Source organism: Myxine glutinosa, chromosome 1, assembly GCF_964187855.1.
Source record: "Myxine glutinosa chromosome 1, kmMyxGlut1.1, whole genome shotgun sequence".
Lineage (NCBI taxonomy): Eukaryota > Metazoa > Chordata > Myxini > Myxiniformes > Myxinidae > Myxine > Myxine glutinosa.
Genome location: NC_136261.1, coordinates 218,743,587 through 218,763,798, shown reverse-complemented (window position 1 = coordinate 218,763,798; position 20,212 = coordinate 218,743,587). Strand labels below are relative to the sequence as shown.

Below are 20,212 nucleotides of genomic sequence, written 5' to 3'. Positions count from 1 at the left end.
AATCAAGACCACAGCGGCAAACAGCCACCGCCGCAAACAACAGGAGTGGGCCTGAGGAAACAGTGGAGGAGCCGGGCAGGTGAAGCCAGGAGCAGAGCCGGGACCGAGCAGAGGGCAGACCCAACGGTCAAAAATCCGCCACGACCACCAGAAAAGCAGACTATGTACAATGGCCCAGTCGGAGAAGCGGCGAACAAGTAACCCCAGCGTCCTCTCCAGACCGGACTGGAAGCAGAAGTCATAATTTGACAAGTACGCTTAGTCTGATCAGTTTGAAATTTCCTGAGCGTGATCTACACAACAATTATATTGGAGAATAGAAATTTATGATTTCATCGGTCACGTGGTCTGGCAGCCATATTGGATCAAAGCGAAAATCTTTGAAAATCCTCTTCTCTGAAATCGCTCAACCGATCAATGTGAAACTTTAACTAATTGATGAACTACCCATGGGAAATATAGTTTAATAAAGATGACGTCATCGGTCACAGGGTCTGGCAGGCATATTGGATCAAAGTCCTTCGCAAGACTGCATGGGGTAAGTATTCTATGAACTAGTATAAAGCCCGTCAAAAATGACGGGTTGGAACATTTTTTGAAGGTGCAGCCACATGAGCATGCCAAAGTCGGAAGTCTGGGCCTAGTGTCAGGTGTGCTTAAATCATTTTTATTTGTTGGACATCCTACAGACGTAAATGAACACTCGTTTTACCCTGCGCGCATTGCACATCAGCAAATTTCATCTCGCTGTGCCTTGTATTTTTTGTGATTAAAAAAATACCGCTTCTGTCCACCGACCTTGAGGCTCAGTTTGCAAGCCACCGTCGACAATTCCAATGTAAGAGGGATAATTACTCTTCTTTTGGGTCTTTGGGGTATTTTGTGTCTTCGGGGTCTTTAAGGTTCTTTGGGTCTTTTCGGTATTCAGGGTCTTTGGGGTATTTTCAATGTCTTTGGGGTATTTTTGGTCTTTGGAGTATTTTGGGTCTTCGTAGTCATTTGGGTCTTTAACAGTCTTCAGAGTATTTTGGGTCATCAGGGTCTTTGTGGTCTTTTGGATCTTTAAGGGTCTTGGTGTCTTTGGGGTATTTTGGGTTTTCAGGGACTTGTCTGTCTTTTAAGTCCTCTGGGTCATTTGGGTCCTTGGGGTCTTAAAGGGTCTTTGGGGTATTCGGGGTATTTATGGGTCTTTGGGGTCTTTAGAGTCTTCATGGTCTTTTAGGTCTTTAAGGATCTTGGGGCCTTTTGGGGTTTTTGGGTCGTTGGAGTATTTTGGGTCCTTGGGGTATTTTGGGTCCTCTGGGTCATTTAGATCCATGGGATTGTTTGGGTCTTTTGGATCCTCGGAGTCTTTTGGGTATTCAGGGTCTTTTGGGTCGTCCAGGTATTTTGGGTCTTTGAGGTCCTCAGGGCATTTTGGCTCTTTTGGGTCTTCATGGTCTTTTGGGTCTAACAGTCTTCATGGTGTTTTGGGTCTTTGGGGTATTTTGGGTCCATTGGGTCTTCAGGGTCGTTGGAGTATTTTGGGGTCTTCTGGGTCTCTGTGGTCTTTTGTGTCTTTAACAGTCTACAGGGTATTTGGGGTGTTTGAGGTCCATTGGGTCTTCTGGGTCCTTGGGGTCTTGTGTGTCCTCAGAGTCTTTTAGGTCTTTTAACCGGTTGACACACAGTCGTGTTCAAAGATTGCCCCTTAAACCCCCCACTCAAATCCCTCCTAAAGCACTACTCAAAGCCTTTAAAACCTATCCTTATGAAGGGGGACAGACAAACACATACGCACACGCGCACACAGTGTTTTATATGGTAGATACCATCTACTTTCGAAAGTGTTTGAGGGCAGGCGAAGCCTCGGGAGTCTGGAAGAGCTACCACTTGCCAGATGTATAATAAATTCGATGTTTATCATATTTTTACTACTGGTGAGGTACCCGTGCTACACACGGGTGGGAGGCCAGAAGCAAACGGACAAAGCAGAAACAACGAATGCTGAAGCATGAAACCAATAAATTCCACATTCCTGTAGCACCTTCAGTCCCACATCAGACATGGACAGCAAGTTCGTGAAGGACTTCCATGAAAAACGTACCCGTTTGTTCTATACCCATTCAATGTCGAATTTGCATATGGCGATCCACGAATTTCACGTTTAGAAGGTATGAACCGTCACGCCATTTCATCATTCACTTGAACTCGATATCTCTTTTTTTCATTCCAAACAGCATAACTCCAATCACAAATTAAATAGCATTAATATAAAAAATAAACTTTTAACAACATTCGTGAGATAAACAAATATTTAAATCCTGATGTGAAGTTCCGTACGGTTGGGTGAATACAATTACGAATTCAAAATCGTAATTGTATTCACTCAATTCCAATCATCAATTGATACTTTAACAAAATACTGTTTTAACTGACGGTTGTATTAGGATATTATCAAACCCGCACATTGCCGTCATCTGTCCACTTCCACATTCGCGGCAGGTTCATAATTCTCATCAAAATCTAAACAGTATTTGTAGAATTTCAATAAAAGCCACATCACTGTTCATATCGGTAAATATTATTCCATAGTGTTTGGAAAAATTGGAAAAACAATATAGCCTATTTTACTCCAGGGGGTCCCAGGATTACCCACCCAAAATATTGTTGCGATCGGTTCAGCTGTTTTTGTTCTGGGAACGGTTCAGCCTGGGAACCTGGGAACGGACAGATGGAAAGGTTCAGCCTGGGAACGGACAGATGGACATTTGGTGAAATATAGTAGAATTTCAATTAAAAGCACATCACTGTTCATATCGGTAAATATTATTCCATAGTGTTTGGAAAAATTGGAAAAACAATATAGCCTATTTTACTCCAGGGGGTCCCAGGATTACCCACCCAAAATATCGTTGGGATTGGTTCAGCCGTTTTTGCGGTACCTTCGAACGGACGGGTGGACATTTGGTGAATTATAGTAAGATACTTATGTGACTCGGCGCGCTCCGCACGCCTCACCACACGTCGTTTCAGAGGGATAGGCATCTTTGACAATTTCGGTGTCTTTTGGGTCTTCATAGTGTTTTGGGTCTTTAAGGGTCTTTGTAGTCTTCAGGGTGTGTTGGGTCTTCAGGGTGTTTTGGGCCTTTGGGGTCTTTTGGATCTTTGGGGTATTTTGGGTCTTTTGGGTCTTCGGGGTGTTTTGAGTCTTTTGGGTCTTCGAGGTGTTTTGGGTCTTCGGGGTGTTTAGGGTCTCCGGGGTGTTTTGGGTCTTCAGGGTATTTTAGGTCTTTGGGGCCATTTGGGTTTTGAGAGTCTGAGCCTTCAAGGGTATTTTGGGTCTTTGGGATGTTTTGGGTCTTCGGGGTCTTCAGGGTCCTTAAGGTTATTTTGGGTCTTCAGGGGTCTTGGTGGTCTTTAGGGTCTTGAGGTCATTAAAGGGTCATCAAAGGTCTGAGGGGTCTCAGCAGTCTAAACGTAATTAAGAGGGTTAATTAAGAGGCTGGTAATTTTATTTGAAGAAGAAGAAGACGGTTACGTCGAATGTAAACAAACATACATAACGACATAACCATATACGTTTTCTCTATTATAATAAGATATATGATATGATATGAATAAGGCTTACGATATAGTGTCATCCCTTGAACACGATCAATGGACTCTCCAATATTCGCTGTGTTCATGGTTTGAATTACGCTGAGGTAATGTGGAGGAGTTTCGTCGATATGAATAAGGATTACGATATAGTGTCAGTGTACCCAGAGGTAAAATGTCAAGTGCACCCAGAGGTAAAATGTCAAGTGTACCCAGAGGTAAAATGTCAAGTGTACCCAGAGGTAAAATGTGAAGTGTACCCAGAGGTAAAATGTGAAGTGTACCCAGAGTTAAATGTCTGGTGTACCCAGAGGTAAAATGTCTGGTGTACCCAGAGGTAAAATGTCAAGTGTACCCAGAGGTAAAATGTCAAGTGTACCCAGAGGTAAAATGTCAAGTGTACCAAGAGGTAAAATGTCAAGTGTACACAGAGGTAAAATGTCAAGTGTACCCAGAGGTAAAATGTCAAGTGTACCCAGAGGTAAAATGTCAAGTGTACCCAGAGGTAAAATGTCAAGTGTACCCAGATGTAAAATGTCAAGTGTACCCTGAGGTAAAATGTCAAGTGTACCCAGAGGTAAAATGTCGTGTACCCAGAGGTAAAATATCAAGTGTACCCAGAGGTAAAATGTCAAGTGTACCAAAAGGTAAAATGTCAAGTGTACCCAGAGGTAAAATGTCAAGTGTACCCAGAGGTAAAAAGTCAAGTGTACCCAGAGGTAAAATGTCAAGTGTACCCAGAGGTAAAATGTCAAGTGTACCCAGATGTAAAATGTCAAGTGTACCCTGAGGTAAAATGTCAAGTGTACCCTGAAGTGATGTGAGCGGAGTGGGCAAGCACGACATGTTCTTGGGTGTCATGAGTTATCCACCGATTGCGTTTCACGTCACAACCAGTAAGGTCGAAAGAAAAAGAAGCGTATCCAGAGGTGTGGGGAAATAACGTGAGGCGGGAGACCAAAGCTGAAAATGCTGGAGACCAAACCTGAAATTGGAAAAACAATATACTGTGGCGGACACGATGGCTCGCTGGCGCGATGACATCATTCCACGCACCGAGATAGTGTCGGCCATGCCCGAGGGGTAGGCGTGGCCTCGGGATATACACGGGGCTCACAGCCCCGAGCACGGCAGTGCTATAGTTTGAGCTTTCGAATAAAGACGCTTTTGGTCACGTACGTTGTTGCTTCCCTTATTGGCAAAACAAGTCGTGCGCATAGCACCGCACTTCACTGGTGACCTCCGACTGGTTCAGCCGGCGCTGACCAACAGAACGCGCCATGACAAGGAGCAACGCGGTAGCGGTGAAACTCCCTGAGTTTTGGGAGGGTCAGGCCGAGGTATGGTTCATGCAGGCCGAGGCCCAGTTCCAGCTTCGAGGCATAACGGCGGACGAGACACGCTATTTCCACGTCATCGCCGCCCTCGGGCCCGGCACAGCCGCCCGAGTCGTGTCCGTCCTGCGGAACCCACCGGCCGACCACAGGTACGAGGCGCTCAAGCATCGCCTTATCGTCACGTTCGGCCTCACAGAGGACGAACGGGCCGACCGTCTCCTGGACTCTCCCGAACTCGGCGACACGCGACCATCGGTCCGAATGGACTGCATGCTGTCGCTACTGGGGGATAAAGCGCCGGATTTTTTATTCCGGGCGCTCTTTCTACGCCAGCTACCGGCCCAGGTACACCTCGCGTTGGCCGGTTCCAAAATAAAGGAACCCCGCGCACTGGCCGTCGAGGCCGACAAGTTTTTTGCGGCGTGTGACACGCGGGCGAATTTCGTGCGGCCATCGCGGATCCCGGGGCTGATGCTGATGCTGCTGCACACCTCGTGGATCCCGAGGCTGATGCACACCTCGTGGCCGCCGCCACGCCCCGCCCACCACCACCGCGAAAGCCGCGGCCTACGCCACACCCGCCACAAGCCTGGTGCCATTTCCACGCCAGGTTCGGCCACAAGGCAAATAAGTGTTGCCCGCCGTGCTCGTTTGACAAGTCGGGAAACGACCGAGCCGGCGCTCGATAGCGGCTTTGAGCGTCGGCCTTTCCGGCAGCCTTCTTTTTATAACGGACACCTTGTCCGGGCGCCGCTTCCTATGCGACACAGGTGCACAGGTGAGCGTTATCCCTGCCTCTACGTCCGACAAGCGAACCGCGGGCCGGGGCCCCGCGTTGCTTGCAGCCAACGGAACACCCATACGCACATTCGGGAAGCGTTGCCTCTCCCTGCGGTTCGGAGGGCAACGCTTCAAGTGGTCGTTCGTAACCGCCGGAGTGCCCATGGCATTGCTCGGTGCGGACTTCCTCTGTGCAAACGGGTTGTTGGTGGACGTAAAGCACAGACGTCTCGTCCAGGCCGAGACGTTCAGCTCGCTTGCTTGCGCGCTGAGCAGCTCGTTCAGCGGCTCACTGAGCGGCTCACCGAGCGGCTCGCCAGGCGGCTTGCTGAGCGGTTCGGTCCCGGCGAGGTTGGTTTGTACGCTTCCGGCAGCGGACGAGTTCACCCGCCTCCTCGCCAGTTTCCCGGCCCTCACGCGGCCCAACTTCTCGGCGGTGGCCGTAAAGCACGGTGTGGAACATCACATACCCACCGTCGGGCCACCGGTCTATGCCCGGGCCCGCCGCCTCGAACCGACGAAGCTCGCGGTGGCGAGAGCGGGGTTCGCAACGCTGGAGCGGCTGGGCATCGTGCGGCGCTCCAAGAGTGCTTGGACGTCGCCGCTGCACATCGTGCCGAAGCCTGGCGGGGGATGGCGGCCGTGCGGAGACTACCGCCGCCTCAACGATGCCACCACCCCCGACCGTTACCCAGTCCCTCACATCCAAGACTTTTCTGCCCGGTTGGCGAAAATGTCCTGCTTTTCTAAGGTGGACCTCATACGCGGCTACCACCAGGTCCCCGTCAGGCTGGAGGACATCCCGAAGACGGCCGTCATTACGCCATTCGGCCTTTTCGAGTTCCTTCGGATGCCCTTCGGTTTGAAGAATGCGGCTCAGGCGTTCCAACGTCTGATGGACAGCGTCTTGCGCGACCTGGATTTCGTCTATGTCTACCTGGACGACATCCTCGTCGCAAGCGCGTCCCGTGAAGAGCACCTCCGCCATCTCCGCACACTCTTCGAACGCCTGGGCCAGCATGGCCTGATCGTGAACCCCGCCAAGTGCCGGTTCGGCGTCGCCGAGATCGACTTTTTGGGGCACCGCGTCACCAGGCACGGGGCCATCCCCTTACCAGCAAAGGTGGAGGCGGTCAAGGGGTTTCCGCGCCCCCGCACGATCAGGGGGCTCCAGGAGTTCCTGGGCATGGTAAAGTTTTACCACCGTTTCCTGCCCCGCATCGCCCAGCTACTGCGCCCCCTGCACGAGGCCCTCTGGGGGAAGCCGGGCAAAGGTGACGTTGTCTGGACCGAGCAGATGGACGCGGCGTTCGCGGGCGCGAAGCTCGCCTTGGTTAACGCCACCATGCTCGCGCACCCGGCGCCCGATGCACCGATCGCCCTCACCACCGACGCGTCGGACTACGCGGTGGGCGCGGTGCACGAGCAATGGGTGCGTGGTGCTTGGCAACCGCTGGCGTTTTTCAGCCGGCAGCTTCGCCCGCACGAACGCCGGTACAGTACCTTCGACCGCGAGTTGCTCGGGCTTCACCTGGCGGTCAGGCACTTTCACCATCTGCTCGAGGGCCGTTCGTTCACGGCCTTCGTCGACCACAAGCCCCTGGTCTTCGCGATGGCCAAGGTCACCGAGCCGTGGTCGGCCCGGCAGCAGCGTCACCTCTCGGCCGTGTCCGGGTACACAATGGACATCCGGCACGTCGCGGGGAAGGACAACCCGGTGGCGGATTGCCTTTCCCGGTCCGTCGCCCACGCAGTCCACCTCGGCATCGACTATGCCCGGATGGCGGCAGACCAGACCACCGACCCCGACGTCCAGGCCTTGCGGACCGCCGTCATGGGCCTCCGCGTCACCGAGGTGCCGTTCGACGGCACAGGCACGGCCCTCTTGTGCGACGGCTCCCTCGGGCGGCCTCGCCCCATCGTGCCCGCGGGCTAGCGCCGGGTTTTTGACGCCATCCACGGCCTGTCCCACCCGGGCACGAAGGCCTCCCAGAGGCTGGTCGCCGACAAGTTCGTCTGGCATGGCCTCCGGAAGGTCGTCCGCAATTGGACCAGGACGTGCCTCGCGTGCCAGCGCGCGAAGGTGCACCGCCACACCCAGGCCCCGTTGGCCCCGTTTACGGTGCCCGAACGTCGGTTCGACCACGTTCACGTGGACTTGGTGGGACCTCTGCCCCCCTCGTGGGGTTTCACCCACGTCCTCACCATGGTGGACCGCACCACCCGGTGGCCGGAGGCCGTGCCTTTGGCGGTGACGACGGCGGCGGACGTCGCGCAGGCGTTCATCGCCACCTGGGTTGCCCGGTTCGGCGCCCCCTCGGACATCTCGTCCGACCGCGGCCCCCTGTTCACCTCAGAGCTCCGGGGGGCGGTCGCGCGGGGGCTCGGTGTCCAGCTGCACCGTACCACGGCCTATCACCCCCACGCCAACGGCCTGTGCGAGCATTTCCACCGCTCCTTGAAGGCCGCGCTCCGGGCCACCCTCCGCGACGGCGGCTGGGTCGACAGGCTCCCCTGGGTCCTGCTGGGCCTCCGGACGGCGCCCAAGGACGACCTGCGCTTATCCCCGGCGGAGTTGGTCTTCGGACAACCGCTGCAGGTGCCGGGCGAGTTCCTCCCCGACTCCACGGCACCATGGTCCGCGGCGCAGCAGCGCTCCGCGCTGCAGGAGTCCGCCCGGAAGTTCGCCCCGGTGCCGACGGCGCACCACGGGCGCCCGCCAACGCACGTCGCCCCGGAGCTTCGCACGGCGGAGTACGTGTTCGTCCGACACGACGCCCACCGGACACCGCTGCGGCCCCCGTACGACGGGCCCTTCCGCGTGCTGGAGACCGGGGCGAAGCACTTCACCCTGGATATCGGCGGTACTCCTGACCGCGTTTCCGTGGACCGCCTCAAACCGGCCCACCTCGACGTGGACCACACCCCGCCAGTGGCTCAGCCCCCGCGTCGGGGCCGCCCCCCGGCGGGCGGACCCCCGGCACCGCCCAAACCCGCCGGCACGCCGCCCCCCGGTCCCGCACCCATCCCAGGGGCAGCCTGTGGCATCCCGGCATCCCAGACGCCGCCAGCCGCCAGAGGGCGCTTCGGCCGGGTCATCCGTTTGCCCCGCAAACTGACCCTTCAGGTGCGCGGGAATTCTGGGGGGGGCGCGTGTGGCGGACACGATGGCTCGCTGGCGCGATGACATCATTCCACGCACCGAGATAGTGTCGGCCATGCCCGAGGGGTAGGCGTGGCCTCGGGATATACACGGGGCTCACAGCCCCGAGCACGGCAGTGCTATAGTTTGAGCTTTCGAATAAAGACGCTTTTGGTTATGTACGTTGTTGCTTCCCTTATTGGCAAAACAAGTCGTGCGCATAGCACCGCACTTCAATACTCTATTTTATTCCAGGGGGTCCCAGGATTACCCACCCAAAATATCGTTGCGATCGGTTCAGCCGTTTTTGCGGTACCTGGGAACGGACGGACGGACAGACGGACATTTGGTGAATTATAGTAAGATTATTTTGTTAACCCCAAAATGATTAAGATTGATAATTGCAAAAATGGTCAAATCCTTACTATAATTCACGGACCGGTGTTTGTGTGGTTGTCGCGCTGCTCCTCCTACAGTTCTGGCCCTATTACATCTCGACTTGCTGTATGGGATCAGCATGATCCCGGTTAGTGTACAGTTTGTATCTTCGTTGGTGGTCTTGGGTGGGAGGGAGGGGAGGTCACCAATTCTCTATGGAATTGTGTGTCGTCCAGCGCCGCCTCCAGGAGTGGAGAGTATTGCAAGTCCGCACCCTTTACAGTACAGCACAGTATTCCTGTCCCCACCTTTTATAGTGCAGTGAGGTGTTTTGAACTATAAGCTGTGGGCATGTTTTGGGGTTTATATTTTTGGGAGCGATTGAGGGAGCTGTCATTCGCCTATACACCGCCCAAATAGAAGTATGTGCTTACTTACGTACTTACTGTATGCCATTGTGAATGATCGATCGATCACTTCCGGATTATTTAATGGGACGATTTCAAAATCCCTTCTCTCTTTGTAAAAACGATTATAATTCATGCATTGTTCTTTTCGTGCGTCCGCACTCCGCAACATACAAATTCATTCCGGTGGCATATATAGATCCTGTAGGCTCTGCGAAATACTGACTGCCAAATCCGCGGTGTTCGTGTGACGGCACCGTAGGCTGAGTTGGCGAACATTTGAAATGCGCGGTTCGCGGAGCTGCGAGTGCCGTGTGCGTCTGATATCGGTCAGAGACTGCTTCGTGAGGATCCATCGTGGCCTCGTCGCAATCCTGCAATTATCTGAGGTGTTCTAGTCGAGGCTCCCCGAAACCGGCCGCGGGCGCCATATGTACCACGTGATTAACAATTCGAACCCTGCGATTGCCTTTCGTGCCATCAGTCGTGTCAATGACTATGAAATTGTTAATAAAGAGGTACCGTTTGTATTGCATGTACATATAATAATAATTATCGTATGTCGCTCTGGTCGTTCGGATTCCCCAACTGAGCTCCTCTGACGTCATTTAGCAACATGGAAGTGTCTTCGCCGGAAGTGAAATTATGTCCCTGAGCCGGAAGAGATGTAATTCCTTTTAAAATAATGTGTTCCCATCAAGGCCTGCGTTGTTATAAAAAGCGTTTATTTGATAACGCCTTGAAAGTAAATTTTTAGATTTAGGTTCTTGGTGTTATTAATATTATGTGCGATGTTTATTCTATTTTATATATGCCGACGTACATTCTCCAGTTATTATCCAAAATCTGAATTATATATTATCCATGAATTATATAATTGAGCCATTTACCTGTGACAAGCTTGGGCCATCTCAAAACGTACCACATATTCTTTGTCACGTGCAAATCGAACATGTCTGCGTTGCTGTAAGCGCAATTGGCCAATGGATGAAGATTAAGTGGGTGGAGCAAAGATAGAAGGTGGGTGGAGCAAACAGAAGGTGGGTGGAGCCTGCAAGCTGTCATGCGTATCAAACAAAAAAGTTAGGACACAACTCCAGTACAGGGGTGTGTTCAATTACCAAGTTTATTGGAGAGCGCTCGCCAAGTGGCTTAAGCACTCAACCATGTAAAAGCGTTGATGGGGAACGCCTGGCTTGGCAAGCACTAGCTAGCTGCTTAGTATAACTGAGCACACTCCTAGAAACATGATCTTGTTTCACATATTAAAGTGTTTTCCCAACTAGATTATCACCACAACTCGTACACAAATTGCATGCAGTTCAGCTCAACTTGATCATTTTCACCGTCCAATATTCCACTTGCAGTCACCAGTCAGTGGCATTTCTTCCATTGATGTAAAACATTTTTAACCGGAGATACATTCGATTAGACCATGGGAAATTCTTTGTGGATGGTTATACCCAGGGGTACACCTATCTAGGGTTAAGGTGCCTGTTGGAGATATTTCGAGAGTCTGTGTACATCTCATCCAATACACGTATCTGACAATGGATCATTTTCTCTAGAGGAGACCGCTGCTACATTTATTGAAAACCTCAAACGGAGATATGTTTTCATTGAATTCTGTAAAACGTGTTTGATTTACAAAGAATGTGACCAACTTAACACCCACAAAACACAGTGCATATTCAGCACCTAAGCAAATTTCAGAACTCGGACGTCCAGTCTCACAATTAAATGAACAGAAAACCATCAGAAACTCCGCTCACAAGCACCTCCATTCCTTCGTTCCTCTCTTCTCTCGCTTGTGAAACCCCCTTCTTCAGTTCAATCCCAGTCCTCCTGCCAGGGGGTCAAGTTAGCAGTGCACCATCACCATAGGCCATCCTCCGTCCCTACCCGTGAACTTTTCTATCTTCAGAGACCCTCCCCTATTACTCCCATCTATTTGCAGATTGCTATGTTTCCTTCCCTCATCTGTCTCCTCCTGTTGCTTCATCCCCTTGTGTCCATGCATTGCCCCACTCCCCTCTGTCTTCTAGACTACCCTCTTCCATGAGCCTAAACTTTTAGCATACAAAGCACCAAAAAAAATTATTTTACACTGAAATTTTACATCTTGTCTACCGCTCCCCTTGTTTTTTGTGTTTTGTGTGTCGGTTTGTCTTTTTGTGTGATTAATGTTAGCTCTTTCACGAGCCTCGATATTGTATACAAAAAAAAAAAAAAAAAAAAAAAAAAAAAAAAAAAAAAAAAAAAAAAAAAAAAAAAAAAAAAAAAATGAGCAGCACACATTTTTTGTTGTATTGCATTGCTCAGTGGATTAAAATCCCTTATTATTTCTATTGAACTCACAGGCTGTAATGCTTGTTAATAAACTTTAATAAACGATATAATCTAAGTATTCAAACCCATGAGAGACTACCAAAATTATCATTAATAAATTATATTCTTATCCCATAATTGTGATGTATCCTCGGTTCATGTAGGACTGTGCTGTCCAGTTGACTTGGGGGACTCAGGAGGTGATCATCTTGAGCTGGGTGAGCCAAGGAGTTGGAGATTATGGCAGTCATACTGTGGAGCTGAGTCGGCAGGTTGCTGCTACTGCAGGTCTGCAGGATGGACAGGAGGTATTGCTGAAAAAAAGGTTTTTTAATGTCCATAATGACACAACAGTACAATCATGAATACAACACATCAATTGTAATCCATTGCGAATCAATTAGCCACTGTGATCCATGCTCATGGACAATTAAACAGAAGTTGTGTTTTTACGTGGATAATCAAAAATGGGGAGACAAGATTCGATTTGCGGGAAATGAATTTCCAGTGGACTACCTGGTTGGTACCCTGCAGGTGCTGTTTAGTGTGCTTGAGAAGCCACCGTCCTGCATGGAGGTCCTGGTGGAGCCATTGACAGCCTCTGACTGGGAAATCCTGGTGAGGATTCTTTTTTTTTTCCTTGAGCATTCCACCATTTAGAATACTAGGGTGTGCCCGTACGTGGGTGCAAAAAAACATGCGTGCAAACAACAACAACAAAAAAAAACTTTGAAACCACGTGGCAGTAACGACCACAGAACCCCCCCCTCTATTTACATGAAATGGTTTGGTCCATTCGCAAAGCCAAAGCGAACGGCTTGCGAGTACGGTAGAACCCCCCCTCTATTTACATGAAATGGTTTGGTCCATTCGCAAAGCCAAAGCGAACGGCTTGCGAGTACGGTGACCATACCTTGGGAACCACTTGTCCGATGAATTTCAAACCTTGAAAAGGCACATCCTCGGGTCCCCAGCAATATACCTGGCAAGTTTCAAGTATATCGGACCGGTAGTTGTCGAGAAACAGCGGTCACAGACAAACACACACACACACACACACACACACACACACACAGACACACAGAGATTACTGGAATTATAGATAGATGTTTGTCAAAAATAAAAAAAATAAAACTGCTCTCCAGGCTTAAATCAATCATGAGAAAATGAAAGAGAAAAAAAGGCCATGGAAGATGCATCTTCAGATGCCGAAGCAGTTTCCTAGGCTATTGGGCTCAATCCTGGACAGGTCGCCACTCTGACACATGTTACGGATTCGTCACTTCCGTTGTTGTGGTTTTCATCCACTGTAAACATTTTTGATTCCATGTACTATTATTGTTGTCGTTTAAGGGAAAGAGAGGTTACTATTTTCAAAAGGTAAAAAAATTAATGTTTTAAATGAAACCGGAACCGGACGACGAGGAAGAGGAAGAGGAGGAAGAAAAGGCAGAGCGAGTGAGTCGGACAAGAAGCCTCGTTGCTTTGAGGTCTGGAGCGAACGTTGGCGAACGAGAGTCACGAGTGAACTTTGGTTTTCCCGGGAAAGGGATTCCTGCGACAGAGTTGTTATCGCTGTGACAGATCAACCTGCGTGTCAGGTTTTGCGATTGATTCCGAAGAGAATCGTTGGAGTGCCGTTACGCCATGAGAACGGGCTGTCGGCCATTTTGACTCACGCACTTTGCGCATCGCTCAAGGTTTTTCACTTTGTTTCCACCATTTTCACCGCATTCAGACGTTAATCTGGTGTGCATGTGTCACGTGACTTTTGAGTGGGAAATGTGCGGTTCGCCGATTTGGAGCCGTGGAACGTCCATACCCGATGGTGTGATTTCCCAGTCGCCTTGAGGGCACCTTTGCGCAGCTCTGGCAGCGGGACTGTGACTGTCATCCGAACGGGATTCTGGTCTCGATTGGACATTGTTCTGACGATCGCTGGAGCGGATCGACTTTGGCTTGATGCCGGAATAGAGACATTGGGGAATGTTCTTCTTTTCGCTCACTTGGAGCACAGTGAGTTATATTGTACGAACCTGATGGTACCATCATAGGAAATATATATTGGTTGTACAATTGATTACTATTGTTGTTGTACTGTTATTCTTGTGTGATCTTAATACAATATTTGTTTGTTGGTAACAATTGGTGTGGCTTCACCATTGATCTTTGACATACAGAATAACACATCTTTCTGCCGTGACTCATCTCAGGGCTCGGAGGTACACCGTGACCGGGGTTTGGGGAGGAGCACGTAACACACAGGATACTCGAATGGCTCATTCTTCCCCATAAGTTCGTATTCATTTTGCCGAACTTGGAAGGATGACAGGCTGAGTCAACCCACCTGCTGTTACTTAATCGACAAGACAGACCCTTAGATCTCAAGCCAGCCACCTTAAGCATTCAGCCAACACCAGGCTTTAAAAGGCCATGGATTATGGTATATTTTAGAAGAATTTTTTTAACAATTTTAAGTTATGTTGACTTTTTAAAATTCAGACAGGCGAATATCCCATCCTTAGGACAGATTAATTCTTCCAGAATTACAGACAGGATGACTTGTAATACCCACTCGCACAGGCGGCACTATATAAAGAGAGGTTTTCTAAAGAGAAGATTGAAGTGCTGTCCACCCCCATCCCCAACCACCTGAACCCCCGGGATATGAATTTTTTACCACCTAAAAACTTCGTGTACAACTAGCAGTTTCCATGGCTGGTGTTAAAATGTGGAGATTTTGTTTCAATAACCTCAACAGAATAAAATATTGGGTTTTTGTTTCAATAACCTCAAAATAATAAAATGGTCCAGGCACCAATATGGTTTTGTAAATCTTCCTAAGCAAACATTAAAATGTCTTCTGCTTTGACTTTGTAGCTCAACTTTTGGGGGTGCTTAGGTCAGGTGGTGCAGGTTTTTGAGACCTTTTATATACTAGTAATAGGCATCTACAACCATTCCTTGACCATGCTGTGGAACGTCGTCCGAGGCCCTCACTTTTTTCCGCCCTCACTTTTTCACCCTTATTTGCTTTTAAATGAGTTTTCTCCACAAACACTTGAGTGATTGACACGAGAATTTCAATGTAGGAGCACCTACCCATGGATATTTAAAAAAAATAAAGTTACATGGTGATTGGATGGAAAATGCGGTCAGCATTCCAGAAAAATCTGTTTTCTGCAGGCATGGGTTGCAGAGTGTTTCATGTATCAGGAATAATTGACCTCGCTTCGCTTGGCCTTGGCAGAATAATGAAGGGTCCTAGTGGAATCAGGCAACAGAGAAAATGAGGTGAACTCATAAACAGTGGGGCAGAGAGAAACAGGAAGACAATGGACACAGACAAACAGGCAAAGGGTAGACTATGATAGAACAATGGATGAAATCATCAGGACGTTGATTCATTCATTTCATATGCAGCCTGAGGCTGCTGGTTGCATCATTGCTGGGAGTGTGGCTGTGCCACTGATAGTGCCCCTTATAGGTTAGAGCAGGAATTTGGCCATGGTGCCGGTGATAACTCGGCTACTCTTCACAAAGAACATCATGTGATTTTTAACATCCTCCAACTAATGCTGGCAAAATGGTTGCTGGCAAATGCTGGCAAATGGATGGTTTATAGCAAGATTAAAATCCAGGCCCGACGGCTCATAGGAGAGTGTGCATGCTTAAGGGCTTAAGGCCATCCTGCAGGCTGCAGGACATTGATTGAGGTATACTAACTGCTGTTGGGAGCAAGGGCAGCCTGCGTTTCAAGCGTTAATCCTTCATCTATCTATAATTCCAGTAATCTCTGTACGTTTGTACGTCTGTTTGTCTGTGACCGCTGTTTCTCGACAACCACGGGTCCGATATACTTTTAACTTGCCAGGTATATTGCTGGGGACCCGAGGATGTGCCTTTTCAAGGTTTCATATTAATCGGACAATTACTTACCGAGCTATGTCCAAAAAACGATTCAACCAATCAGAGAGCAGCGAACTAGCGCGTGTGCCGAACGTGGCGGACACACTCTGCCTCGGATGGCACATTTGAGAGCGTATTCATTTATTTCACGTTTGCAAACTATGTTGGCGTTAAACTATGTTTTAAAACTAATAAAAACGATTTTGCGATTCATTCGCTTTCCTGCGCGTTTGTGCACGCGATGGCGATTTCTTTACCAAACTCCGGAAGCCGTTCGCTTTGGACCAAACCATTTCATGTAAATAGAGGGGGGGGATATAATTTTAGATATAGATATAGTACGGGCAATGCCCTAGTTGGATTAAAAGAGGGTTAATGCCCGAAATGTCAGCTTCTACTTGCTTCCCATGGTAGTTAGCATACATCAATCCACATCATGTTGTTTTCATCCATTAAATTACACTGATATGTTAGTTGACCGACCACTCCTAATTTTGGGGAAGGAGGCGCAAAGACCTGTCCAGCATTCAGGCATGCTATATTATAACAGCTAATTGATTTTATGAATGAACACATACTTTAACAAAGATATATTTGTACTAGATGTGGCAATGAATACTCGTGCAAACAACTGCAGCAAATAAACAGCTTTTGTGAGTACTGTGGTTACGAACAGGACAGTTCACTAATGTGGATTTAGACTCATAATTATTATCGAGGCTTTAAGGTGTCTATAAAATTGATACAGCATCAGTTGTGCCATCCACAATTTCCTTTGTTTATACGAAATATTATATATTCCTCAATCATGTATATTCTTCTGCATCAAAAGATCTCTCCATCTCCCCTCCGTCTTCCCATAAGACAAAGTTGCAAAAAGTCAGACAAAAAAATCATGTGTTGAATATTCCATGAGTGGAAAATAAAGCCCTGACTAAAAACACAGAAGGAGAACAAACAGTAAGAGATATGTAACTTTTCTTTGTAGGACTTGCACTCAAAGGAGCTGGAAGAAAGTTTTTTGGATCAGGTCCGCATTGTCTTTGCTGGGGAAGCACTTCCTATCTGGATCAGCACCGGTGTTCTTATCAACATCAAAATCGGTGAGCGTTCTATCCCAGCTGAAGTTTGCTTTTAGCTTTGTGCTTTTGAACATTATTTGTTCTACATTATGCGATGCTCAAAATAGTCTGATATACAGTGCATTCAGAAAATATTCAGACCCCCTTCACTTTTTTCACATTTTGTTATGTTGCAGCCTTATGCTGAAATCGTTTAAATTCATTTTTTCCCTCATCAATCTACACTCAATACCCAATAATGACAAAGAGAAAACAGGATTTTAGAAAGTTTTGCAAATTTATGAAAAAGAAAACACTGAAATATCACATTTACATAAGTATTCAGACCCTTTGCTATGACACTTGAAATTTAGCTCAGGTGCCTCCCATTTCTCTTGATCATCTTTGAGATGTTTCTACACCTTGATTGGAGTCCACCTGTGGTAAATTCAATTGATTGGACATGATTTGGAAAGTCACACACCTGTCTATATAAGGTCTCACAGCTGACAATGCATATCAGAGCAAAAACCAAGCCATGAGGTCGAAGGAACTGCCTGCAGAGCTCAGAGACACGATTGTGTCGAGGCACAGATTTGGGCTTTATGGCAGAGTGGCCAGACGGAAGCCTCTCCTCAGTGAAAGACACATGAGAGCCCGCTTGGAGTTTGCAAAAAAGCACCTAAAGGACTCTCAGACTGTGAGAAAGAAGATTCTGTGCGCTATCATGTGTCTTTCACTGAGGAGTAGTCCAGTCAAAATGTGAATGGACCCGCCACTAATTGCAAGAGAAACGAAGTAATACTTTTCTGACACCTTGATGTCTACTAAATATCTGCCCAAAATTATACTTAAATATATTGAGTGGAACATGGTTTTTCAGGTCCTTTCCGATTTGGGAACTTTTCGGACTACCGCAATGTTTGGAAATTAATTATATGACAATATCACTCTTAATAATACACCAAATCAACTCTAAATTATTTATTTAACCATGTTTGAATACACTACCACAGCTATTTGTACCCAATGTCCTTCTGTCCGTTCACAATATTTAACACGTCACTTCGTCTCTTCCATGGTCACTATCATCAGCATCCTCGAAAACGTCCACTGATTCGTCTGCATTTGCACAAATACCTCTGCACTCCCTACATGCAAATGTGCAAGGCAGCCCAAGTTTCCGACAACCACAACGTTTATCACTGCAACCACCCTTGCAAGAACACCTAACCAGCTTTAGGAGATAGTCTGGTGCTGCAGCGAGGTCAGAATGCATAGTGATCATCCTGGTGTCCATGATCCTCCATCCCCAGTCAAGCGGGTTGAGTTTGTGTCCTTTCCACTCCTGAACCTGTTGGAATACCCGTAGGCTGTGATATTTGGAAGCTGAGCTCGTGGGCGGAAGTACCCGTGGGTGCAACGATGTTTTGTTTGTTGTCACCTTAGCATGAAATTTTGCTACCCTCAATTCGTTCAAATTGTCTGATGGTTTGCCTCCGTACACACAAACCATTGCTCTGTCTCCTGCAGCAATGACCTCATCCTGTGTTGACTCTTTATTGCCGAAAATTAGGGCCTCTTGCTGGAACATTTCATTGTCCTTGAACAGTTTGAGTCCAGTGCCTTTGCCGATCCCAAAGACCCTTGATGTTGTGTCGCATCCCAGGTACGCATGGATGAAGAGAATGTTTTCACAGACAGTATCACCCAGAGCCTCTCTGACTTTGTCAATGTCCAAGTATTGTCTTGGATTCAATTAACCCTTTTTCGGCTCCGACATTAAGTAGAGAGTGTGCGCAGTATTCTTGCGAAAATAGTAGCACAGTAGTATCAACAAGTCAGTGTCTTCGCCAACAAGAACAGTGTTGGATTTTGAAGAGCTACAAACTGCAGTTGTTGCTATGAGTAGGTCCGCATCCCCACTCGCATGAAGCACTTCACAATGAGATTCTTCCAGTTTCTTACCAAGAATGTCTATGAATTGTTGCTTGTTCTCCTTGTTCCGAAGAAACTCTTCCTTCTTGACAGAAAGCGTCATGGTTTGAGAAAAAGATACCTTCACTGATGGTCGCTCACCCCTTTTCTGATGAGCACAGTCTTTCGTTGAGGGACCTTCACGATAGCCATCAAACACGACGATAGCATGCCCATAATGCCTACTAACATATTTCAGGTAGCGGTCAAGAATATCCTTGTACTGTTCACCTGACTGCCACGGTATGCGCTGCAATAGGGCACCGCCATCAAGTACGTATTGTATATCGGACGGTTGTGCAGTATCGGCAGGTGCCAAGGATTTGATTGCTGAGGCTAATGCTGGCTTATTGGCGGACAGCAAGGCATATTTGGTCTCGAACAAAGATGGAGGATATGTGCATAACTCACAAAGGAGTGCTTTGGATAAGTCTCCTACTTCAGTGCCAGCGATCACAAGTCTCTGGAAGAGTAACTGAGGGTCGATATTGATGTCTCCGTCTGGTGTCTTCATTGCAGACTCTGAGTCCATAGTTATGGCTTGACCCTTCTTCTTGAAGCTGTATTCAAGCACACGTTTACCACTCATCTGGCCCAAGAGCCTTTCTCCCACAGTTTTTGCCTCATCAACATTCACCGTTGTCTGGGAAACTATACCAGTGAAAATGTTGTGAAGAGTATCGTCGTCTTGAAAGGGATCCCTCTCATGAAGAAACTCAAGCATTTTCTGGGTATCAGCTACATCATTCTTCTGTCTAGACTTTGATAGATCCTTGTGCTGTTCACTTGTCACATACATCACATCAGTGAGGTGTTGGAGGGCATTGTTCACCTCTGCAAAGAAAGGACTAGCCATGACCCAGACTGAGCGTTGTGTCTCTGTCATCCCTCGTCCACTGGTCAGACCACCTGATGTCTTCAGACTTCTCATAAGTACTTGTTCGATGACTAAATCTGTAGACAGACCAGCCCAGTATCTGTCGCTCCGTCGGACAACTTGGAATCCTTGGAGAAATTTCTGATGTACTTCTGGATGGTCCTTTGGTAACTCGGTCATCAGTTGCAGATATATGTGCAGGCACTTTGTGTAGTGTCTGTGTCCGGAAGCTGCAAGATATGGAAGCATGGTGCGCAGGATATGCAAGTGAAGCATCCAATCCCCTGTTCTTTCAGATTTCAGAAAAAAATGGATAATGTCCACCATTTCCATGTATTGTAACCACAGTCTCGCTGTCCGTTGATGCCTTATTGTATCAATCACCTGATTGATTTTGTCTCCAATGACCTCCATCACCCTCGATGACTCGATGTCTG

At 48.2% G+C, this 20,212-nt stretch overlaps 1 protein-coding gene across 3 annotated transcripts in view; it reads left to right on the top strand.

The window, feature by feature from the left end:
* The first annotated feature begins 9,820 nt into the window (after nt 1-9,820).
* PEX1 (peroxisomal biogenesis factor 1) overlaps nt 9,821-20,212 on the top strand; it is an 80,307-nt gene continuing 69,915 nt past the window's right edge. The window contains exons 1-4 of one of the 3 annotated variants that reach the window (XM_068127068.2): nt 9,821-10,012; nt 12,116-12,259; nt 12,486-12,569; nt 16,849-16,963. In XM_068127068.2, coding sequence (XP_067983169.2) covers nt 9,908-10,012; nt 12,116-12,259; nt 12,486-12,569; nt 16,849-16,963 — 448 coding nt within the window. In that variant the 5' untranslated portion in view covers nt 9,821-9,907. The other 2 variants (XM_068127076.2, XM_068127084.2) reach the window with 2 other exon arrangements.